The sequence below is a fragment of the Lutra lutra genome, chromosome 4 (assembly GCF_902655055.1).
Source record: "Lutra lutra chromosome 4, mLutLut1.2, whole genome shotgun sequence".
Taxonomy (NCBI): domain Eukaryota; kingdom Metazoa; phylum Chordata; class Mammalia; order Carnivora; family Mustelidae; genus Lutra; species Lutra lutra.
In genome coordinates, this window is record NC_062281.1 from 171885336 (window position 1) to 171911284 (window position 25949).

The 25949-nt window shown below is 44.1% G+C and overlaps 1 protein-coding gene across 1 annotated transcript in view; it reads left to right on the forward strand.

Annotated features, from left to right (window-relative positions):
• CSMD2 (CUB and Sushi multiple domains 2) overlaps positions 1-25949 on the forward strand; it is a 619562-nt gene that overhangs the window by 36650 nt on the left and 556963 nt on the right. Inside the window, exon 2 of the mRNA XM_047727770.1 lies at positions 23225-23441. Coding sequence (XP_047583726.1) covers positions 23225-23441 — 217 coding nt within the window. The remainder of the gene's footprint in view (positions 1-23224; positions 23442-25949) is intronic.

A 25949-nucleotide genomic window follows, 5' to 3' on the forward strand; every position in this document is an offset into this window, starting at 1 on the left:
TCAGCGATCTGACAGGGTCCCGAGGCTTAAGAATCAAGAGGAGATGGATTCTGGATCAAACGCAATCAAGTATGTCTCCAGACATTGCCAGATGTTTCCTGTAAGAGAGAAAATCACCCCTGGTTGACAACCATTGCTCTGTTACACTGCAAGAGGATGACAACTCCTTACCAGCTGGAGAGAGGAGTAAGGAGTGGGAGTTGGGTAGTGGAGAAAACAGGAAAGTTCCTTCCAGCTGCCTAAGAGTGTTAACACTCCTACACATCCCAGATCAAGGTGGCAGATCAATGCCGTTGGGCTCTCAGCCTGCCCTGAACAGCAGTGGTGAAGTTTCAGTGGCCCTGAGGCTGTTGATGAAGGGCACAGAGGCTGACTGAGAAGGCGGGCAGGGTCCAAGAGGGTGGCTCTACCTCCACTGGGAGTTGGCAGCCTTGTTCTGGGATCCCCCTCTCAGATGTTCTAGTTTAATTGGTCTGGGGTGAGGGGCCTGGGAACTGGGAATTTACAGAGCTTCCCATGTGCCACAAAGTTGAGAACCAGCCACTATAAGCAACAAGTGCTGCATTCTAGAGATAAATCCCATTTGGTCATGGTGTATGATCCTTTTAATGTTATTGGTTCAATTTTGTGGAATATTTTGTTGAGCATTTTTGCATCAATATTCAGCAGGACCCATGGTTTTCTTAGAGTATCTTTGATTTTGGTATCTGATCAAAATCATACTATTGGTCTCATAAGATAAGTTTGGAAATGCTGCTTCTTCTTCAGATTTTTATAAGAGTTTGAGAAGGATTGGTGTTTTTCTTATTTGAAATGTTTGGTAGAATTCTCCAGTGAGGCCACTGGGGCCTGGGCTTTTCTTCATTGGGAGGTTTTTGATTACTGATTCAATCTCCTTTCGAGTTACAGATCTATTTAGATTTTTTATTTCTTCATGATTCAGTCTTGGAAGTTATATGGTTCTAGAAGTTGATTCTTCTAGGTCATCCTTTCTGTGGTGTATAGTTATTAAGAGTAGTCTCTTGTGATCCATTTTATTTCTGTGGCCTCAGTTGCTCTGTCTCCTCTTTCATTTCTTGTTTTTTCTTTGAGTCTCCATGCTTTTTTTTTTAACCTAGTTGAAGATTTGTCCCTTTTGTTGACCTTTAAAAAAAAAAAAAAACAACTCTTAGTTTTGTGGATTTTTTGGTATTATTTTTCATTCTCTATTTTATTTCTGTTCCAATCTTTATTATTTCTTTCCTTCTGGTAAGTTTTCATGTTGAGTTTGTTGTTTTTCTGTTTTCTTGGGATATAAATTTAAGTTGTTGATTTGATACTTTCTTTCTTCATGTAGCCATTTGCTGCTATAAACTTTCCTCTTGGTACTGCTTTTGTGCATCTCGTAGTTTTGGGATGTCCTGTTTTCCTTTTCATTTGTTTAAAGATATTTTCTAACTTCCCTTGTGATTTCTTCTTTGACCCAGTGGTTATTCAATGGTATGTGCTTTAATTTACACACATCTATGAATTTTCTGTTGTTTTTATTTTGCTACTGATTTCATTTCATTCCACCATGGCCAGAAAAGATACTTGGTATGATTTCAGGGTTTTTTTTTTTTTTTTTTTTTAATTTGCTGAGACTTGTTTTGTGACCTAACATGTGATCTGTTCTGAAGAATATTCTCTGGGTGCTTGAGAAGAATGTGCATTTATTCTCCTCTTGTTGGGCAGAGTGTTCTGTATAGGGCTGTTAGGTCCAGTGGATCCACAGTGTTGTTCAAGTCCTCTGTGTCCTTTTTGAACATCGATCCATTTTTGAAAGTGAAGAGTGAAGTATTGAAATATTCCACTATTATTGTCTGTTTTCCCCTTTAATTCTGTAAATGTTTGCTTTACATATTTGTGTCCTCTGTTCTTAGGTGCATTTATATTTATAATTGTTCTGTATTTCTGATGAATTGATCCTTTTATCATTATTATAATGTCCACTTCTTTAAAAAAAATTTTTTTTTAGATTTTTATTTATTTATTTATTTGACAGACAGAGATCACAAGTAGGCAGAGAGGCAGGCAGAGAGAGAGAGAGAAGCAGGCTCCCCGCTGAGCAGAAGCCTGATGTGGGGCTTGATCCCAGGACCCTGAGACCGTGACCTGAGCTGAAGGCAGAGGCTTAACCCACTGAGGACCCAGGGGCCCCTAATGTCCTTTTTTTATGACAGTTTTTGACTTGAAGTTTATTTTGTCTTATAGAAGTATGGCCACCCTTGCTCCTTTTTGGTTACCATTTGCAAGGAATATCTTTTTCTGTAATTTCACTTTTACTGTATGTATGTCCTTACATCCGAAGTGAGTCTCCTTAACAACATACATTTGGATCTTAATGTTTTCTCTACTCAGTCACTTGGGATCTTTTGACTGGAGAATTTAATCTGTTTACATTTAAAGTAGTTGCTGATAGAGAAGGACTTAACCAGTACCATTTTGTTAATCGTTTTCTGTACCTCTTGTAGTTATTTTCCCCTCTTTTCTTCTCTCCCTGCCATTGTATTTCTTTCCTTTGTAGTGACATACTTCGCTTCCTTTCCATCCTTTTGTGAGGTGTTTTTTGTTTGTTTGTTTGTTTGTTTTTAGATTTCATTTATTTATTTGGCACAGAGAGAGAGATTTCAAGTAGGCATAGTGGCAGGCAGAGGGAGAGGAAGAAGTAGGCTCCCTGCTGAGCAGGGAGCCTGATGTGGGACTCAGTGCCAGGACCCTGAGATCATGACCTGAGCCTAAGGCAGATGCTTAACCGACTGAGCCATCCAGGTGCCCCTTTTGTGAATTTTCTATAGATAGTTACCATTGGAATTACATAAAATATCTTATACTTAATACAATCTATTTTAAACAGTTAACATCAATCACATAAAAAAAACTCTATTTCTTTTCATTTCTACACCTGCCTTTGTTAACCATGTCACAAATTACATCTATTTACATTTTGAATCATTAACACAGTTTTATAGTTATAGTGGTTTTTGTGCATTTATCTTTTAAATTCTATACCAGAATTAAAAGTGATTTTATATGATTACAGTTTTATAGGATTCTTTATTTTCTATATATTTACCTTTATCAGAGAGCTTTATATTTTCATGTTTTGTGTTGCTGTGTAGTGTCCTTTCATTTCAGCTTCAAGGACTCCCTTTAACAATTCTAACAAGGCAGGTCTCGTATTCATTAATGCTTTCAGCTTTTGTTTATCTGGGAGGGTCCTTATTTCTCCTTCCTTTCTGAAGGACAGTTCTGCTGGATATAATATTCTTGGCTGGCAGTGTTTTCCATTCAGCACTTTAAATACATCTTCCCACTTCCTTTTGGCCTGAAAGATTTCTGCTGAGAAATCCACTCATAATCTTATGAGAGTTTTGTTGTATGTGGCAAGTTGCTTGTTCTCTTGTTGCTTTCAAGATTCTTTTTCTTTGTCTTGATTTTGACAGTTTGATTATAATGTGTCTTAGTTTGGGTTCATCCTAGTTAGAGTCTCTTGAGCTTTTTGAATTTGGATGTCCATTTCCTTCTACAGACTTGGGAAGTTTTTAGTCATTTCTTCAGATAAGTTTTTTTTGCCCCCTATCTCTCTTCTCCTTCTGGGACTCCTATGATGTGTATATTAGTCCATTTATTGATGTCCCTTAAGTCCTTTAGGCTTTCTTCACTTTCTTTATTCTTTTCTTCTCTTTCGCTCCTCTGACTCAATGATTTCAAATGACCTTTGAGTTTAGTGATTCTTTCATTTGCTTGATCAAGTCTGCTATTGAACCCCTATAGTGAAATTTTCAATTCAGTTATCTTCTTTAGCTCAAAATACCTGTTTGATTCTTTTTTATAATTTCTGTCTCTTTGCTGATATTTTCATTTTATTCATGTATTTTTTATTGGTTTAATTTAGTTGTCTGTGTTCTTTGGAGTGCATTGAGCTACTTTGAGATGACTATTTTGAATTCTTTGTAATTCTCCATTTCTTTAATTTTGGTTTCTGGAGATTTATTCTGTCCCTTTGATTGGATCACAGTTCTATGTTTCTTCATGTGCCTGGCTATTATTATTTTTTTTTTCCTGTGATTTATGCATTTGATAAAATAGCCACCTCTCCTTATTTTTACAGACTGGCCTCATATGGTGAAACACCTTCTCTGGTTAGCCTGGCTAGAGCTTCTGGATCTGGAGGTCACTTAAACTTTTTACAGGGATGTGTCTTCTCTGGGCTTGTGCATGTAGTTTCTCAGTTAGAGAAGTGGTTTGACATTTTTTCCCTTAGGGTCTTGCAATTTCTTGCTCCCTCTCATGTCTGTCTGTGTTACTGCAGATTCTCTGGTGCTATAGCAAGTGCTGGGCTCCCTTTTGTCCCCTGTGACTCCCAGGCATCCTGAGTATGCTGGTTCCTTCTTTGCACTCTAAGTCAGATGAGACAGAAACCAGTCTCTTGGGCAGTGCCCTAAAAAGCTGGAGCATTGGACTTATGTTCTACTCTTCTCTTTCCTTCCCAAGGGATAAGGTGCTAGTTGGGCTATTCTTCCTAAACATAGTGAGCTGTGCTGGCTTGAGAGAAAGACTATCGTGGTTGCTGTAAAATGGCTTTTCTTACCTGTTTTACTGGGACTGTGTGGCTTTGAACTTGCCTGGGGTACTGTGACTTTTTAACTGGTTTCTGGAGTTCTCCTAAAGACTCTTTGGGTCATACATTGTTATGATCCAAAGTTGGTGACTCTGGTGAAACAAAGTCTGGGCTTTCTTAGTTTGCCATCTTGCTGATGTAACTCAACTCCTCAGCCCTCTTTTTAATGACACCTCATCTAGACACCCTCCCCACTGTCTGCCAATAGAGACTATTGCACTGTAAGGGTTGTGAGAATCATTTGGGCCTCACACCTGTAAAGGCCTTGCTGGATCATAATAAACTCTCTCCTGCCCAGCAGGATATGTGATAGTTGAATGTAAGTTCATTCTGCTTTGACCAAGTCCAGCCTGCATGGTCTCCATGCCATTTCAGGGATAGATGTGTTTTGAGAGGACATTGCACCCATGGAATTGTTGAGTCAGAGGTCCTAGGTACCAGCTCCATGAGCCCAGTAGATGTGACACCTCTGGTTTCTCTTTTGTCATGCATGGTCAGACTCACCATTTCCCTCTTGGGAGGCAAAAGGAGATGGGTACCTCGAGGTCCTAGGAATCTACATGGGAAGTATCACCAGGAGGGTACAAGGAAAGGAGGGGTAGAACAGATTTCCCAGTTTATGATAAGAGATCTGTGCCAAGAGGTGGCCCAGCCAGGGCAGAGCTTAGCTTGCAGCAATGAGGATGAAGCTGTCCCCCACCTCTCCCTCAATGTCCCTCTTTCTCTCCTTTTTATAAATTCTTTGCCCTTCTGTGATATACACCTGCTTGCCAGCTGCCATTCAACCAAGAGCATTGTCAGGGAAGCTCAGATTGTCTTGTAGAAGTCCCTAGTGAATACCCATTGAATTCTTGAATTCTATTCTTTCCTTGGCCCTGTGCTACTCCTCAAGCTAGTGTGTTTCCTGGCTTGAAAATCGCCAGCAACTAGATTTGAAAGCCCCCTGCTGGACTTGCCTTTTATAGATTCTCCCATTAGAAGGTTCATTCATTTGTTCACTCACTCATTCATTCATTCATTCACTCATTCATTCATTTAGCATCTGCTTTTGATTTTTCTTAAGACCACCCAGCAGAAGGCCCTAGGAATTCTTGCCCCAGTCTCTGGCATGGAGACATCATTTTGGTGTGTCCACAAGAGAAGGAAGCTAGGATTGGCAGGATTTCTGTAGGCCCTAAATGGTCTCCAGGACTCTCATCCATAGAACTCTGCAAAGCAGCCCTCTGGTAAGCCTTTGAGTGACTGAGTGCTCTGGATGGGGCTCTCAGCTAGAGCAAGGAGGCTACTGGGACAGCAGGTGGGTGATTAGGCAGAGGCTGCAGCTGACCAGACTGGAGGAGCCCAGGGTGGGCAAAAGCCATTCAGGCTAGCACTGGGCATCTGGGGAAGTGGCCACAAGGATGTCTTCTAAGCCAAAGTCTCAGGTCACTGGGGCACGTTCTGAATCAGATGCTTCTACATGCCCAGCCTCATCATGATGTTGGCTTGCATGTGTACGGGGGAAGGGCAACAAGAGAGCTGTGATGATTTCCTTTTATAGAGATTCTAAGAGGAAGTATATTTCTCCATTACTTCCTGACACAATTTTTAGATTATCCACCTACTCAGATACATTTTTCCCTCAGTTCATTCAAGTTGAGACAGGGAGAGAGAGGGAGGGGAGAGGAATTGAAAGGAAGGTTTTCAAAGAATTAATTAATATAAAGTCCCCTCTAGGACAAGATGTGCAACCTCTGTGCTTCCTTTGGGGTAGGGAGTGCGGTGGGGACAGGGCTCTAATAGAGTCATGTCCACCCAAGAGGAAAATCTCCTTAGCTCTGGTCAGCAATTTTAGACCTCCATGTTACATCTGGCATGTGGCCTACCATCTTTCCTTCTTCTTCCTTCCCTCCCTCCCTTCTTTTCTCCCACCATCCCTCTCTCCCTTGCTCTGTCTCTCTGCCCCTCCCTTCTTCTGTCTGTGTCTCTCTCCCTCCTTGTCCCCCTCCTTCCCTTTCATCCCAGTGCAGTGGTAGAACATATAGTTTTAGATCTCAGTCTCAAGAGTCAGACAGACCTGTGTTGAACCTTAGCTTTGCCATCTATTATTATATGTGTGAACTTGGGCAAGTTATTTAGCTCAAACCTCACTCATTAAACAGGGTAAAAAATAACACCAACCTCTTTCGGATGTTTTGAGGCTTGAAAGAAATCATGTGAATAAGATGCTGAGCACTGTGTGGGGCACGTAGTCAGTGCTGGATAATTGATGGCTGGAATTCCTTCATCCTTGTGCTTACTGACATTTGATTCTTTCAATAGCCCTGTGCTGGCCCTCAAGGATGTGTTGGTGAAAAAGGTAGACAGTGTTTTATGGCCTAAGGGGATCAGTCTGATAAGGAGATGGCTACTCAGGGCCTCTCTCCCTGGCTGTAATTTCACTGTGGGCTGAAACTGTGGGCCCTTCCATTCCAAACTGCTTTCAGACAGAGCCACACCAGCTGGTTTGGCTTCCTAGGCCTTTAGGGAGTTGGGTCCACATGAGCTGTGCATTTGTGAGTATACCAAATTGTAGTTTATTCATTCATTGAACAAATATTTACTGAGTGCCTACCATGTGCCAGGTACTGTTCTAGGCATTTGGGATGGAACAGTGAATAAAACAAAGAACTTGGTTTCGTGAAATGAATGTTCAAACAAGAGGAAACAGACAACAAACAATAAACACACATAAATAAACTACATAGGATGCTATAGGGTGATACATGCTATGGGAGAAAGGAAACTGAATGGGTAAGGGAGATCAGAGGTGTTGGGGATGGAGGTGGGGGAGGGTTGTGATTTTATTAAATGCCATCAGGGTAGACCTCATTGCAAAGGGAACATTGGGCAAAGACTTAAAGGAGGAGAAGGAGTTTGCTGTATCTGAGGAGAAAGGACTTTATGAGAAGAGGGGAAAGCAAGTGTAAAGGCCCTGAGGTGAGAGCATGGACCCTTGTGGGAGGAAAAGGCAGGAGGCAAGAGTGGCTGGGGAGAGAGGGGCAAGAGGGAAGCTCTACGAGGGAAGAGACTGTGTCTGTCCTGTGTCTGTCAGGTGGTAAATGTACAGTGAGTATTGGTTGAAGGAGTGAATCTTTGCTGGCGTCTAGGTCTGACCTGAGCTGGGCCAGGCCAGGACTGACCTCATCACTAATTGCTTGAACAGAGTGGCTGATTTAAGCTTTCCTTTTTGATAAGAACAATTTTCAAATCAACAGAGCTCATAAAAAATTCAAATGTGCATTTGGGGGCATCAAAATACAAAGCTCTTTCCTTAGCATGTAAAAGAGCAGCACATCTGCTGAAGAGTAGGAAAAACAAAATGAAATTGCAGATGACCTTTGAATGCCTAATTTAAAGAAAAGTGTGTATTGAACTTTTCCTGTAGCTGCCTTAAAAGTCTCTGTGAGTGAGCTATTTGGATTTCCAGCAGATGTCCAGTCTAAAGGTACTGGAGGAATGAGAGGGTAGGCCATCTATGGAGGAAGAAAAGGCTGCACCCAACTGCTGGTGACCATATGTTGTGTCCTCCCTTTGACCCTTAGGATGTCAGATTTTGTGTCTCATTCTGGATCTCAGGTCTTTCCACCCCTCCTCCTTCCCATGTCCTCCTCCTCTCCCTTGGCTTCTGAGGACTGAGTGCCAGGAATATCTCAGGGGTACACTCTTAAGGGACCCTACCCATCCCTCACCCAGGCCTTCTAAGGCAAACCATCTCTGGTGTGGCCTCTGGTTCTGTCTGGCCTAGGGCTGATGACCATTGTCTTAAGCACTCAGGATCCTGAATGGACCTCCAGAGCTCTCTGCCCTCACCTGTGCTCCACTAATCCCTTTACCCTCTCTCTGCTTTTTCATCTTACTAAGTCCCCTTTCCTTTCTCATCTGGTACAGAAATCCTGGGAGAAATTGGACATGCACCCCCAAGTGCCTGGGGTCAGTAGAAACAGCCAACCCTGAGGACATTCATGGTTCAGGACCATGAATAGAGCTCATAGGCTCCTGCAGCACCAACCATTCACTTGGGTAGCTGACTCAGGGCACCTATGGGAAGATGGCCTTGAGAAACCCATTTTAAGATGGAGGGCAGGGGCTTATGTGACTAAGGGACTTGACCATATCCGTTCCTAGTAAGTGGCAAAACAGAGTTAAGAACCCAGACTCTCTGATTCTTTCCACTGCATCATGTTAATCCCCCCCCCATTTTTTTCAGTTAATTTCCAAATATGAGTCACAGAAGGGCAGAGAGCTTAAGTTGCCTGTGTTCCTCAGGGATGAGGCCAATTCTCCTATGGGTGTATGTAAAACAGCAGCCATGAGCTTTTAAGGAATAGAGAAACAAATGAAAAGAAAGGGTACAGATGACAACTAGATGTATTAATCTATTTACTCAATAAATATTAACTGCGTGTCTATGAAAAGCCAAAACCCATGTTGGGGATTTAATAGTGAATCAGATGTGCCATCATGAGGTGCACAGGTGGGTGGGAGAGACAGAGACATAAGCTTGGCTTCACATACTTTTGATAATTCACTTGTTTCCCAGGTTACCTTTTTTCTTCTTTTGGGAAAACCAGTGTGCACAGAATTCCTCATGTGGTCTCCCTTCTGATACCTCACTGTAGTGGGCTCAGCCTTAAAAAGGCAGGCAGTGGAGCAGAAACCTAAGAGTTTGAGCTGAAGTGATTGATTCTTGAGTGAAGGCCCTTGTAAGGCAAGATTCTTTGCCTGTGAGGTTGCTCTAGAAAGAGGTGTGACTGATCAGTATGGCTAAAAGAAGCATCTAGCCACTTTTTAGCCTCCCCCGCCCCCCAATCCATCTATCTATCCATGGAGAAGTGGTTAAGAAGGCAGAATTTGGTACCAGATTGCCTGGGGTTGAATCCTGTTTTTACCATTTATCAACTGTCTGACCTTAGGTAGATTACTTAACCTACCTAAGCCTCAGTTTCTGTGTCTATGAAATGGGAATCATAATAGTACCTATCCAATATAGTTGCAGGGATGGAATGCTGTAAAGCAATAAGAAAGCTTTTGGCACAGGAGGAATGTGTAATAATCTATTATTATTCGACTGAGCTCCATGAGGCCAGGGTTAGTGCCTGGGATACCACAGGTGCTCAATACTGTTTTTTAAAGATTAATTAATTTATTTTAGAGAAAGCATGTGAATGGGTGGGGGGGTGCAGAAGGAGAGAGAGAGAGGGAGAGAATCTCAAGCCAACTCAAGCAGACTGAACGCAGAGCCCCATGCAGAGTTCAGTCTCATGACCCTGAGATCTTGACCCAAGCTGAAATTAAGAGTTAGATGCCCAACTGACTGAGCCACCCACATGCCCCTCAATACTGTCTCTTAAGTGAGTCAGTGAATGACTCGAGCATTTGCTAAGACCTGAATTATTGTTTCAGCCCCTGTGCTCAGCCACCTTGGGTCACAACCACAACTCAAGTGTCTTCTCAGTTGAGGAGAACTCAATGCTAGCTTTCTGTATTTGCTCTGAAAGACCCAGCCCAGGCGTAGGACCAGCCTGGCAGAGGTGCCTGTCCCCAGATACCGCTGGCCCCCTCCTCTCTGTGCTGATGCAGGGACGTAGTACAACCTGATGGGTGAGAGGCTCTACCATCAGCAATACAGAGATCCCTTTGCTGCTCCAGGATTCCCCATCAACATAATAAACAACCCCTGGCTGGTGTTGGCTCAAAATGATGACAAATGATCTGCCTGTGTATTGCCAGGCAGGGAAAATCATATTTGGAACACAGTGGTGGCTTCTGTGTTAAGCATGTCCGGGAGAATCAGAGAGCCTGGGGGTAGAATTAGAAAGCTGAGCGGCATGGGATTACTCCCCCGGAACAATTGGATGTGGTACAGGGGCAGGCTGGCCACCTCACCCTGTCTGCTGTGCATTGTTTTATACCTTTGCTGGATGCATCCCCAGCTCAAAAGGAGGGAGACCCTGTTTTGTTTTCATGTCCCTGAGGCACAGCAACTGCACTAATCTGTTTTCAATAAATCCCAGGCTCTGCCCCCAGTGCTGGATGCAGAGTGAAAAAGGACCATAGCTTAGGAAGTGTGTCCCCTGATGGCATGTGGAAGCCTTGCAGTCTGGCAGAGGGAGGAGCCAGAGCTTGGCTCTCCAGCAGACCTGGGGTTGACTCTCAGCTCTTACACTGCTACCTATTTGACCTTGACCGTGTTCTTAATCCTTGACGAACTTCGGTTTCTTCACATGTAAAGTGTTAGGGATAGGAAATGGGACCATTTTGAGGTGTCATTGCAAACATTAGGGAGATAATGGTAGCAAAGCCTGTGAAGCCAGACCCACGCAAAAGCACAAGTCTTTCTGGGTTTGTTTTTACGTGCTGTCTGCTGCACCCCTGGGATCCAACAATGAGGTCTCCCCAAACTACTCGTTAAGTGGAGGGTTATTAAGACGGCCCATGCGTGTCTATCTCTATATTTCGCTGTGAACTCCTTGGGGACATGGAACACATTATACAAAATCCATCCTTCCCATCTTCCTACCCCCATACACATACAGGCTGGGACTAAGGAAACTTCCCCAGATTTGCTGAATGAGAAATTGCATTTGGTTGGATCTCTGGAGTTCTTTTTTTTTTTTTTTTAAAGATGTCATTTATTTGACAGAGAGAGAGATCACAAGTAGACAGAGAGGCAGGCAGAGAGAGCGAGGGAAGCAGGCTCCCTGCTGAGCAGAGAGCCCGATGCGGGACTCGATCCCAGGAACCTGAGATCATGACCTGAGCTGAAGGCAGCAGCTTAACCCACTGAGCCACCCAGGCGCCCCAAGATCTTTGGAGTTCTTGATAGAATCTAGGGGCTTCCTAACTTGGATAGGAGACAATTACATCTTTATTTTCACTGATTTCCTCTTGAGACTTGGCGTTTCTACCAGTGATGAGTATAGGCAACAAAGTACAGCTGTATTAGCAGTATTTGTGAATTTGTCACTGATAAGATCACAGGTATTTTCATTACCTGAAAATACGGTTGTTGTAGCCAGCCAGAAATAACATTTATGGCTTGGACCACAGTATTTATCAGGCCCATTGCTAGATCTTATTAATAATGCATTAATAGAGGAGTGCCTGTATTACCAGATGACACATTTTCAAAATGTTTTGAAAACTGTATTTCAGTGTAATTGGTTTCCTTTGTAATTCTATATATTTTGTTTTATTTCAAACATTTATTTCATTAAAAACACTTATTTTATTCAAAAACATCATTTGTGAAGGCCTCATCAGGCTGCCAAAGAGGATCATGGCACAACAAAGGTGGAGAAAGTCTGGTGTAGAAGGTTTGGGAATCCTTTGACATAAATGACAAAGGTGGGAGGTTAGCATTCTATGTCTATTATTCTAGAGAGTATTTCTAACTTTCATTAGAAGCTCCAAAATGGCAAAGAATTAGATAATAGGTCTCTACGAGGGGTGATTTTTCCCACCTAGGGGACATTTGGCAAAGTGTGGAGATATTCTTGGTTGGTTCAAGTGGGAGGTGCCCCTTGGCATTCAACCAGTAAGGCCAGGGACCCTGCTGAACAAGCTGTATGCTATATACAGAGGACAGTCTCCACAACAAAGAATCCTTCTGCCCGAATGCTGACGGTCCTGAGGCTGAGAAACCCTGGACTAGACTATCGCATCATTGGTGGGAATTTCTCTGATTGTTAGGACCTCTAGGAAAAAAATAATAAATGTGAAACTTCATTAGAAACACCTGCACTAATTCTCTCGTCCAGCCCTAATGCACATCTGCTGTGTATACCAGGTGCTGGGCCCTAGGATTCCAGAAAGAGGAGGCATGGCCCTGGGGGAGCTCTGGGTCTGCCATTCAGCAGGATGTGTGACCCAACTGACTGGTATGCAAAGTACAGCCACTATGCCCATCACTACTGGGCACCTCTTGTCCAGGCTGATGTGCTGGGTGCTGAGGATCGTTGTGAATGTGACAGAACATGGTCTTTACCCCCACTGAATCCACACCTCTCTGGGGAGACATGTATGCCACGTGTGATGTTGGAAAGGCGGGGTACTGTGAGGCTGTGTGGCAGGGTGTGTGTTTGGGTGCCTGTTGGGCTGAGGATGACACACCTTAGGGTAGTGGTCCATAAGGTCTCCCTGGGGGTGGTGAGCTTTGACCTAGGACCTAAAAGATGAATCGGAGTTGTCCAGACCATAGGATGTGGAAAGGATGCTTCAATCAGAGGGAGCGGCCACCAGTTTGAGGCTCAGAGCGAGCCAAGGAACACGGAGCATCAAAGGAAGGAAATGGAGTCTGGCTTGGACTGGAGCATCCTTTAGGGGAAAGAGTTGCGAGAGCTGAAGACCGGACAGGAGCCGGGGCTGGCTCATGCAGGGAATGGATGTCTTGTGCACCATATTAAGGATTAAGAGCTTTATCTAGAGGAGCCATTGAAGGAGTGTAAGCAAGAGTAGCAGGCCATTTTTGTTTTGTTGAAAGACATAGACTGGAAAAGAAGAGCCAAGAAATCTGGAATTTGGTGGATGGCTTTTGGAGAGAGGGAGAAAAACAGGAAAGGACAAACCAAAGGAGGGAGGGAGAGAGGGAGAGGGTAGGGAGAGAGAGAGGAAGAGAGGAAAGGACAGACAGAGGGAGGGAGGGGTGGGGAGGGAGCAGGGAAGGAGCTGGGGATGAAGAGAGGAAAGGACAGATGGAGGGAGGAGGGAGGAAGAGAGGAAAAGACAGATGGAGGGAGGGAGGAAGAGAGGAAAGGACAGATGGAGGGAGGGAGGAAGAGAGGAAAGGACAGATGGAGGGAAGGAGAGGGGGAGGGAGAAATTGCCCAGGAAACCAGGGAAGACTCCTCAGAGGAGGTGCTACGTACGTGAAGTGAATCTGGAACAGGGAGTAAGGTTAGCTAGGTGTAGAAGGCAGGGGAAGGGCATTCCAGGCCAAGCACTGTGAGGGCCTGAAAGGGCCCGGAGTGTTTGTGGATGATGAACTATTTGGCCTGAACCATGCTTGGTGTGTAGGGGAGAGGGGTTGAACATGAGGCTCAGTGCCAGCATCTCCACAAGCGTGATCTCTGACCTGCTCCTATAGGGTGATTACTGAGGGCCAGAGATCCTGTGTGGCCCCTGTTCCCTCCATCTGTCCAGACATGGGGCCCTTGCCAGAAGGCATGTCTACAGCTGGGCCAGAGTCCCACTATAGACTTGGGGGCACAGGTGGCTCTCCACGTGGCAAGTGAGACACCCTCAGTAGACACGATGATCCGCCTCACACCTGGAGCTTTCCTCTGCATTTCCTCTTAGGGCGGCTTCATTAATTACATGGCTTTGACAAATCCATATTCAGCCCAGAGCGCACTCCCAAATTCCAGTCTACAGCCCTAATTGCCTTCTGGCCATCTCCGCCTGGATGTCCCACTGGCTTCTCCAACTAAATTTGTCCAAAATTGACCTTATCAGTCAACAAATATTTGCAGAATTGAATTGAATTTTCCTGCCAAACTTCTCAAAAGAGTTATCTCCTCAAAATTATCATTATTTGTAGACAACATGATTGTGTACCTAAAACACCCAAGGGAATCAACTGAGAAAATCTTTGGAATTAATAAGAGTTCAGAAACCCAGTTGGATGTGAGATGAATATATAAAAATCAATAGGTTTTTCTGTATACCTGAAAAAAACAGCTAGAAAAATAAAATAATGGGGAAAAAGGTTATTCACTAGAGCAAAGAAAAGTGCATAAAATGTCTGGGAACAACCTTAACAAGATGTGACTGGACCTCATATAAAGAAAAGTACAAATCTTTATGGAAAGATGAGCTGGTATTTATTGATTACGAATCATATATTAGATACTATCTGAGTATTTAGCAATTTAGTAGGTATTATCACATTAAACTATGTAGTCATCTTTGAAGTAGGTGTTAATTTTAAAGATGTCAAAACTGAGGTTTAAACAGTTTACATAAAGCTCCCATCAAGTATTAAGTGGCAAAATGGAAATTTGTATGCAAGGTTTTTGCTTCCCAAACCTATGCTTTTAACCTTTGCCTAAGCCACCTCCCCAGGAAACCCTAAGTACATGGAAAAATGAAGTTGGAAGGTGTCATCTGAATGTTATAAAAAGATTAATTCATTTCACCCATCCATTCATCCCCACAGTGGGTACTGAATGTCTACAATGGGCAAGGACTGATAAGGTGGTAGAGATAAAAATATGCATAGTTTTTAAGAGAGTCTGTGGATGGAGAAGCCACATAAGTGTGTCATCATGTCACCATTGGTGAAGGCAAGGATATTCACAGTGGATGGCTAGCAAGTAGGGGAGAGGGTTCCAAGATGGCTGCTTGCAGGAAGGAAGGAGTCTCAAAGTAACTGTAGTCAGCTGGGTGAAGGAACCAGAGTGCAAGCATCCCAAGCACAGAGAGTTGGATGGGCAATTAATATTTATGAATTCATTCATCCAACCAGCAACTCTTCTGGGAGCATCTGCTCTGTGCCAGTATGAGTCTGGGAGCTGGAGATAGAGCAGAGAACAAAACAGCAACTCTGCTCTCATGAAGATGGCATTCTAATGGGAAGGGGCAGAAAATAAACAGGAAGATGGACGGCAGTGGGTGCTAAATGATTCGGAGAAAAATAAAGCAGGAAGCTAGAGCACCTGGTCTGAAAGCAGGGAGGCCTGGATTTTAGGTAGGGTGGGCTCCGAGGAGGTGATATTCCACTCCAGAGCTCAAGGAAGTGAGGGAGTGGGTCGCAGGGCTCTTGAGGGAAGAGGTGTCTGGACGGAAGTTTCCCAAGTTGGGCATGTGATGGGATTAAGGAGTGGCCTGGAGGCTGCATGGCTGACTGTGGGAATAAGGAAACAAGAGACAGGAGAGGAAATCAAGAAGCAGAGGGGTGTCCATTGTGGGAGGGCTATGAAGGGCCAGGACTTGAGCTTTTATGCTGAGGAAGATGAGAAGCCAGCCCATCTTCAGTAGAGTGGTCTTTCTAAAAGTATGACCAAGAAAGAGACAAGTCGATGTCACTGCTTACAAAACTGAACATTTTAGTCTACAAGAAAAATCAAAACAATGCAAAAAGCGCACAGCCATGTAGACAACGATATTTGCAACAAATATGACAAAAGAGTAAAATCGGATTCTATGAAGAGTTATTACAAGTTGGTAAGGAAAGAGGAAAATTGTAGAAACCTCTGGAAGACTTAAGTACATAAAATTTAGGAACCTGTGTATGTCAAACATCATAAAATTAAAAGGCCAAAACAGTGACAAATGTGCTTGTAGTACCTGTGAGGCCTAAAGGACGACAATATGTAAGTCAAGAAGGAAAAATAAACACTACAGTGGAAAATTTAGCCAAAGATTTCATCAGATAGTTCCCAAAGGGAGGATTTAAAATTATTAGGGAAAGTTGAAAAATTCTTGAATCCAAGTTATAAAGAGATGTTAAATAAAACAAGATAGCTTTTTTTGGGGGGGGGTACCTGTTAAGTAGGAAAAAACTTTTCAATAAGAGAACACACAATGTGAGTGAAGATGGCTTGAGATAGACATTCATAGGCATGGCTGTTGAGAATGGAATTGGGGTATGTTTTTCAGAAAGTATTTGGAAGATCCAGAGCCAGAGCATCACAAAGGCTCATACCCTTTGACTCAGTATGTTGCACTTTTGGAAGTCTATCATTGGGAAATCATCCCCCCCCCAAAATGCATGAACAACACCCCAAAGCATTTAATTCTCCAGGATTGTTCTTGAGCCTGAAGTGGGTCTTGGCCATGTCTGGTAGCTGCACTGACTAGAGAGAGTTATGGGTAAATGAAAGTAGCCCATCCTGCGAACAGAGAAAGATATGCAAGTTGCCCTGGGATCAAAGTGCATAGCAGCATTCCCGTCTACAGGACAGTATACTGGTCATTAGAAGCGAGGAAAAAAGAATACAAAAAAAACTCATTTAAAAAGATACAAGTACCCCTGTGTTCACTGCAGTGTTACTTACAATAGCTGAGACATGGAAGCAGCCCAAGTGTCCATGGGTAGATGAATGGATAAAAGAGATGTGGTGGATATAAGCATGAACTATTACTCAGCCATGAAAAAGGATGACAGCTTGCCATTTGCAACAACCTGGATGGAACTTGAGTCTATGATGCTAAGTGAGATAAGTCATTCAGAGAAAGAAAAATGCCATGTGATTTCACTTATGTGGTATTTAAGAAATAAAACCAACAAAAAAGGGGACAAACAAAAAGAGATTCTTAAAGGCAGAGAACAAAATGGTGGGATGGAGGAAATAGGTGAAGGGGATTAAGGAGGACACTTGCCATGATGAGCACTGAGTAACATATAGAATTGTTGAATCACCGGAGCACATACCTGAAACAACTGAACTGTATGTTAATTCTACTGGAATTAAAGAATAATAACAATTAAAAAAAAAAGAATGAAGAACAGGTAACCCTTTTCTTGGAAGAAATTCAGATTCTTATAGGCATGAAAGGACATTTAGCCCCTTTGGCATGGATTCCCTCTCTATTAGCCTTTCAATCTGGAGTGGCTTCTCTCTGGGTTATAATTCCTCAACTCACTAACAAACATTTGATTTCAGGGAGACTTCCCAATGAGTCAGGCTTCTAGCACTATCTATCTCCAACAGTGCCTGCCACAGAGGTCAGCCAGCCTCCTATGGACAAGACCATCACCCCCAACCTTGAACCCAAAGCTGTATATGGTTACAGTGTTAAGTGAACATTTGTTCTGGGAGTCTGGCCATGGAAGAACATTTTCCACTGCACTGACGAGCATTCATTCTGTCACCAGAGCTTACAAAGTATCCAGGTCTTATTTAAAACAGAAAAAAAAAAAAAAAATCCAGAAACAATTTAAATGTCTGACAGTGGGAGAATGTCTGAGTAAATTTTAGTTTAACCACAGACCGGAATGTTGTGCATCCATTTAAAAGGCTTTTTATAACAGATTCAATATCTTGGGGGAGAAGCTTGTGTTATAATGTTTACTGAATTGTTGCAAAAGAAAACAGAGAAATGATCTGTGTGGCCATGAGCAGGGGAGTGGTTGAATACATTGAGATACACCCATGCTGTGGAATATTACACCTTTATATAAAAAATAAGTTAGATATGTATCTCCTGACCTAAAAGGTGTCCCTGACGTACTGTTAAGTGAGAAAGCACATTGCAGAGAAATGAGCTAATGTAGGATCTCATTTTTAAACAAAATAATAAAAATTCTCGCAGAATGTGTCCATTTCTTGCATGAGAGTGGAGAAGGTTGGCGAGGGACACATAGCTGCCTGGTCACTTTGGATTGGATGGGAGGGAGAGAGATAGGAGATCAGTTTTTTTTTAATATGTCTTTGTTTTATATATATGCATATCTATGTATATCAGAAAAGCACCTTGCCTTTGTAATTTAAGACAAGAATAATTTACTGAAGAAGGAGCACACACAATTGTATATACAGTATTAGTTGCACAGTGTGAAATGCATCTGGAAAAATAGAGAAAAAAATGAAAATATAAATAGCAGTTGTCTCTGGAAGGAAAGTACAGTTATAATGTTTCCTCTTTTATATCCTTTCCTGTATTTTCCAAATCCAATGAGCAAAATGTATAAATTATTATTTAAAATATACTGCCTTCCACCAGTCCATCTTGCCTTTACTTAACTGTGATTGGGCCTCTGTCCGCCTTGCCTCCTGCCACCTGCCTTTGCTGAAATTCATGTATCCATTCAGCACATACTTATTGAATTCTTTGCATTGGGGATGCAGCAGGATCCAGGATAAATTTCCCACTCTCAACATTCTACTTCCAGAGGGACCATTGAGACATCAAACCGAGTGACCTCACCCCAGACCCTCATCTTAGCCTGTCTGTGGTGCTCAACAGATTGAGTCAAGTTCTCCTGCATGGAAATGCCCTCTGGTTCTCCTCCAGCCATTCTTCCTGCCTCTCTGCCCCCTATTCCATCACCTTTCTTGTCCCCATACATGGAAAGTGTTCCCAGGGGCTCTGTTGGGAGCCCCTTCACTTCTTTCTCTGTAGAAGTCCATTTAGAAGTAGAAGTAGAAGTAGAAGTCTGATTCTGAATCAGAAATAGCAGATCTGTGCCTTTCTGAGCCAAGGCAGCAGCCCTGGATGCTGGGGATGGTGGTAAATGTTGGTATCATTGGTTGTCTAGTATATGGATGATAGTGGCCTTTACGGTGTGGCCCCTGTGGGCTCTGTACTTCAGATGCACTCTGTGTGTCCCTGGGTGCCCACAATGGAGTGTTTGCTTATGTCCAGTCTAAGATCTGGGCCCCATGGCCCATCACCAGGTCTAACCTAGGGGAATGAATGAATGAACAAATGAATGAATGAATGACATAATACAGTGACATCAACAGGCAGATTTTAGAAACGAGTAGATCTGGTGCCTGTGTCAATGAGGGGAAGTTTAGGGAAGTGAATTATGGGGCTCCTTTGAAGATTTATTACATTATTATTGTGACTAAATATTTTTCTGTTTTCTGGGCCACTTATGTCTTCTTTTGTAAACTAAGTTGTTTAAGACCCTGTCTGATTTTTCAGTTATAGTGCTTGTTGTTTTCTATTGATTTGCCAAGGTTCTTTGTATATTAAGGCAATTACTTTTGTGCCTAACATTTTTGTATCCTTTTCTCTTCTGTTTCTATTTTTTTTTAAGATTTTTTTTTTTTTTAATTTGACAGATAGAGATCACAGGTAGGCAGTGAGGCAGGCAGAGAGAGAGAGAGGAGGAAGCGGGCTCCCCGCTGAGCAGAGAGCCCGATGTGGGGCTCGATCCCAGGACCCTGGGATCATGACCCGAGCTGAAGGCAGAGGCTTTAACCCACTGAGCCACCCAGGCGCCCCCTGTTTCTATTTTTGACATATACATACTTCTTGCACAAAACTATCAGGCTTGTAGTATTTTCCAGATAATTATTTGCCTATATATTTTTTCTAATCATTTTTTTGGCTTGATTTTGTTTTAACATCTAACTCTTTTCTCCATCTGGAATTTATTTTAGTAGATGGTATGATTTGAGGAGGTAGCAGTTCTTTTCCCAGTTAATTTGGTGACTATGCAGAAATGTTTATATCTTTTCTCATTGATTATTTTAATGTTGCCTTGTACGTATTTCAGTTTTTATGTGTGTTAAGATTGTTCCCACAATACTGTTTCATGTTCTGCCTGTCTGCTCCTAGACCACCATTCCGCTGTTTTCATCAGCATCATTTGGTGATTCTGGTTAGTATCTTGCAGAAGGAGGATACTGCATTTACTACCTTTTCAAAAAATATGCATTGTCTGTGACCATCTATTTTTCCACTTAAACTTAGGTATCATTTTACCAAATTTAAAACAGGTCATTGGGCTTTTGATCAGAATTGCATTTAGCTTACAAATTAACTTTTCAAAAGGTTAATATTCTAAATTAACCTTTCAGTAGTTCGTCTTTCTGGCTCAAGATGACATTACGTCTCTTCAATTATTCAGTTTTTAAAAATTGCTCTCTAAAAGGCATTTTCATACAGTGCCTACTCATTTTTTACTGAACTCATTTCTATGTCTTGCATGCATTTTGTAGTTATCATAAAGAAGAACTTTTTTCTTTATATTTTTAACTATTACTGGCATATGGAAATGGTATTGATTTTGTAAACTTATTTTGCATTTGGCTACTTTACAGAGGTTTTTTTTGTTATCAGTACTAACAGCTTTATAATTGATTTCTTTGGGTTTTGGGTATATTAAAATATCATTGACAAATCTTTTTTTTTTTTTTTTTGGTGGGTGTTTATATGTGTGTGTTACATGAGTTAGCTCTTCCAATAAGTCATGAACCCTCACAGGTGACAGTAACATTTCTATCTCATTCCTGATCTTAATCAGGTGTTTCACTATAACTATGATGTTGGTTATTGTTTTAAAATGGATGCTGTATCATGGTAAGGAAATCTTTTCCCTAATTGCAAAAGCTCATTTTAATCAGGGTTACCCGTCTAATTTTATTAAATGCGCATTTAGCATTTATTCAGAAGACTTTAACTTTTTTTCTCCTTTAATGGGATACTTTGTGTTAAGAGACTTCTCAATAGTAAAGTCATTTCAGAGATTAACTGTCCTTTGTCAGTTAATCCCTAAATGGGCTTTAAAAATAGTGTTGAGTCCATTTGTCAGCATCAGAGTTAAGGAGGGGTGTGTGTGACATGGCTGCTCTTGTGTGAATCCCTTTTGTGTGTAGCAGTGTGGTTTGGGTTCCATTCCTTAATTTCTCTTTGCCTTAGTTTTTTATCTGTAAGTGGAGATGATATTGATAGTCTCCATCTTGAAGGGCTGTTGGTGAGGTTTAAACAACTCAGTCTACACAAAGTTCTTGGAAGAGTGTCTAAAACACTCACTAAATACAAGCCATATGTTAATTATTAGAAATTTATTAGAAATTATTAGAAATTTGCCATGTGCCTGATACTGAGTTTGGGGTGTGGATTCAGAGATAGGAAAACTCGCATATGGTCTCTCTTCTCATGGAGCTTACAGTGTGACAAGAAGAAGATCCTTATGAAATAATGACATGGAAACATAGAAATTTGCTTCTATGATAAATGCTATCAAGGAGAGATTATGGTGTCATGAGAACATGTAATAGGGGTGTTGAGCTAGTCAGGGAGAGACACTAGACTGAGATCTGAAAGATAGATATGCCCAGAAGGTAGGGAAGAGTTTTCTAGGAAAAGAGAAAAACATATGCAAAGGTCCTGTGGTCGTGCAAGGAAGATAGTGTGGCTTGTACAAAATTTGAGAGGGTGGCGTTTGACTGGAACACTAGCAGACACTGGGTTTGAGAGGACAGTAAGGGCAAGACCATGCAGAGACCCTCCCAGGCTTACAAGTGATTTCCTTCCTTACTGAACAGCAATGAAGAGTCATGGAAGGTTTGATGTAGGTTGTGGGGAGGGGAGTAATCTGATCAGATTTCTGTTTTAAAAAGACACCCCTGGCTGCAGTGTTGGCAAGGACCAGAGTAAATGTGGTTGACCAGTTAGGAGGTTGTTATGGCAGTCCAAGAGAGAGACTGGTGTGGACAGGGAGGTGGGGAGTGGAGGTAGAGACAGGATGGTAGATTGCTTGGGAAGTTGTGATGGAGAGCAAGATGTCAGAGGAGAGGGAGGGAGGGGGACATCACAAGCCTGAGCATCCCAAAGGAGATGTTGGGGCTGGAGCTCAGAGGGAAGTACAGCCTGCACTGTGAAGTTGTGGGTTGTCAGTGGGCAAATGGGGAAGTCCTCCAGTCTAGACAGAGAGGAAGAGAGGCCCCAACACGGAACCTGGAAAGGGGCCAGAGGAAGAACAGAGGGTGTAAAGAAGGAAAAAGCAGTGGTATAGGAGAGAGCTTTAGACCACACTGCTCTAAGTGTGGTCCCCAAGAATCAGTATCATTGCATCACTAGGGATCCAGTGAAGAGGAACAGCCTTTGGCCCCAGCAGGATGCTGTCCATCGGAATGTCAGAGTTCACATTTCCACCAGCCACCCAGACAGTGTGCATGCATGGTGAAGTCCGAAATGCTCTGGCCTGACAGGAGTGTTTCCAGAAGGAGGGTGTGTGTGAGCAATAGTTTTAGAGGCAGCAGAGACAGAGGTCTGTTAAAGGGAAGACTGAAAAATAGCCACTCGACCCATCAGTGACTGTAGCACACCTGCTTGGGTGAATCAGTAGGGCCCGAAGGCAGAAGTGACAGGTCTAGAGAGTGAGTGGGAAGTAAGGAAATGGAGACAGAAAGTATGGCCAGATTGTGTTTTCTAGAAATTTGGCAGTGAAAGGGAAGAGAGAGACAAGACTTGAGGGAGTGCTTTGGTTATTATTTTCTTGGTTATGGAGTGAATGAGAAGAATGGGAAGGCTCCAGTGGAGAGGAAATGATTGGATATGTGTAGTGTATGCAGGAGAGAGACAGGGGTCGGGTTCTTGGTGGGGAGGGGGGATTTGATTCCAAGGGCAGATGGGATGATGGAGCAGGGGTGGTTCCTTTGTTGGGAGAAGGAGGACAACTTGGGGAAGATTGGACAGGTGCAGAAATGGGAAGGGGGGCACGGGACCAAGGGATTCCCCCTTGTGGCTTTGTTTTCTCTGCCAGATGGGAGGAGAGACAGGAAGCTTGGAGGAGGGGCCTGCAGAGTCAGGAGAGCCTGGAAATGGAGATGGTTGCAAATCATCATTCTGGCATATGACGTTCTAGACAGGAAGCCTGTGTTCTGCCCCGTCTGGTGACTTTTAGTTCCAATTCTTTGAGCCTCACTTTCTTACTGCACACTTGTTCTGAGGCTCGTCCAATGATGCACATTTTGTCTTCCGCACAGTGCATGACACAAGCAAACCTAGACTCCCTCTGTCACCCATCCTTCTCTCCCTCTGTGCCCAGCCTGGGACAGCCAAGGAAGCCTGTGGGAAAGCAGGTGGACATTATTCCCATTTCTCTGGAAGCTTCTAGGAATTCTTCTGGCCACACTGACCTCCTCCCTTTCTCTCTCCCAGGTCAAAACTGCACGTTCCAACTGCAAGGTCCCAACGGGACAGTTGAGAGCCCAGGGTTCCCGTATGGCTACCCCAATTACGCCAACTGCACGTGGACCATCACCGCAGAGGACCAGCACAGGATCCAGCTCGTGTTCCAGTCCTTTGCCCTGGAAGAGGACTTTGATGTCCTGTCGGTGTTTGATGGCCCGCCCCAGCCAGAGAACCTGAGAACCAGGTACTGTCTGCCCTCCTCCCCACAGCCGACAGCGGGGCCCCAAGCCAAGCCCACTTGCCAACAAAACCCTCTGTTCCTATGGGCTCTGCCCTCAGTTCCTCTGCTTTCTTTTTTTTAAGATAGATTTATTTATTTATTTATTTATTTATTTATTTATTTATTTGACACAGAGAGAGAGAGAGAGAGAGATCACAAGTAGGCAGAGAGGCAGGCAGAGAGAGAGAGGGAAGCAGGCTCCCCGCTGAGGAGAGAGCCCTACTCGGGGCTCAATCCCAGGACCCTGAGATCATGACCTGAACTGAAGGTAGAGGCGTAACCCACTGAGCCACCCAGGCGCCCTAGTTCCTCTGCTTTCTTTACATTTCCAAATTCCTTTCTCCAGCTTAGAAGTGCCCAGTAGGTGGGACTGATGGGTAGTGTACTTGGGAAGATGAGATAGAAGACACAAAGTGTTATAGAGAAAACCAAGTCTTTCTATTAAGACAGATTTTGTATGGATTTGTGTGTATGTGTATGTATCTATTGGTGTGGATTCTTTGCACGCATGGAGATCTTTTTCCTCCCCCTGGACCCAGCAGATACGTGTTGAAGGCCAATAGTGATCATGGCTTACATCCTGTACTTGAAAACCATCAATACTTTGTTGGAATTTGCCTTGCATTTACATGGACTTGACTGGCAGTGTAGAATCAAGAGTTTGGGGGTAGGGGCACCCGGGAGGCACAGTTGGTTAAGGTCTGAGTCTTGATTTCAGCTCAGGTCAGGATCTCGGCGTCGTGAGATTGAGCCCTGCATTGGACTCAGTACTGAGTGCGGAGCCTGCTTGTGATTCTCCCTCTCCCTCTGCCCCTCTACCTACTCCCTCAAAAAGGAGTTTGGGGCAAAGTTCCCACTCTCTCAAACCCCAGCCTGGTCATTGGAAGAGAAAACTCTGGAGAGGGCTTTCCTGTCCTGCTGGGCTGTCTCCTAAGGAAGAGAGAGTTCCCTTCGAGGAGGGAGACAGGCAGGGAGGCTCCTGCCTGCACAGACGGCCAAACTTGTCTGGGACAGAGGTCAGGCCCCAGAGTTCTTGCTCTCCAGCTTTTCTTGACCTGGTGCACGGCTGTGCTCTGTGGCCAATGGTGTCCTGGTTCTGCCAGCCAGGCTTTGGGTTCCCCAGGGAGCCAAAGGGTTAGTGGCTTCCCAGCCAAGCCCCGGGGAGCTTGGGGTGCTAATGAGCAGAACAGTAATGAGCCATTCCCTGGCAAGTGCTTTAACTCTCGAGGTTTTGTTTAAGATGCTCTGTGCCCTTAGCTCATCAGCTTCTGGAGCAGGGTCACAAACAGCATTTATAGGACAGCACCAGCTATCTCCTCTCCCGCTCGCTGCCCTCTCAGGGCAGTGCAGAGGTGAGGCTGCCAAGCTTGCTACGGAGGTAGGGGCACCTGGGGCCCCTCTGACTAATAGCTCCTCCTGGACAAGGCTGGGCTTATCCATCCCTCCTGGACAATCAGAGGGTTTGGCACATGGTAGGTCTTCAGTGACACTTGGCGGGGGGACAGGGACTGCAGTCCTCTTCACTTGTTCACTGTGCAACTAAGTCACGAGCACCCCTTATGTTCTAGACGCTGGCCTGGGTGCAGGGGATGTGGCAGCAAGCACAACACAGCCACTGTCCTCACGGGGACTACCTGCTCATGGGGGCAGCGGGCATGGATGTGAATATGTGAGCTGAGCGTTCAAGGGCATCAGAGCTCGAGATAAAATGGGGGAACTGGGGCTGGAGAGGCTGGATGAGGTCGCAAGGGAGCAAATCCTCACCACTGGGTGCTGAGCTCAGGCGACACCAACCGTGGGGCCCCTGTGTAGACTTTTGATGGACACTGAATGAAGCTGAAAGGTGGAAAGGCTAATGGGGTGCTTCGCTCGGGTGTGGACAGCTGGAGGCTTCCTTTGGTTCTGTGTCCTGGAGCTGTTCCAACTTTTCTTGCTCTAAGGTCCTCACGGACGTGGTCAGACCTCTGCTTTCTGATGCTTGGTTTGCTCACTGTGAGAGTGAAATCCAGAACACCCACTGGAGTGGGGGGACTGGTCTGGCCTGGAAGGGTGGGGAGGCGGTCCTGGAAGGGAAGGCCCTGGATGTGTTTCTGGCCCCAGCGCAGCCCACTCTGGCCAGCCAGCGTGTGTGAGGAGGAGGGCCCCGGGGTTTGTGGCTTCACTAGGTCCCTGCTTGGGTTCTTCCTTTCTGGGATCTTCCCAGTCTGCTCATTTCCTTTCATTTCAGTAGCCAAGAGCCTACAGGCTTGGCAGAGGGGAAAGAGGGCTGTGCCTCTTGGGGTCCCTGCAGCCAGAGGAACTCCCAGCTTGGAGGACCCTGGGTGGGGAGATGACCCCAGAGGGCAGCCCAGATAGCAGGAAGGAGTGGGATATGCATGAGTTCCTTGAAGGTTGTGGAATGGAGCTCCTTCCGAGAGTGGAGGGGGCGGACAGCAAGTGTGTGTTTGGTGGGGACTCCTGGGTCCTTGTGAA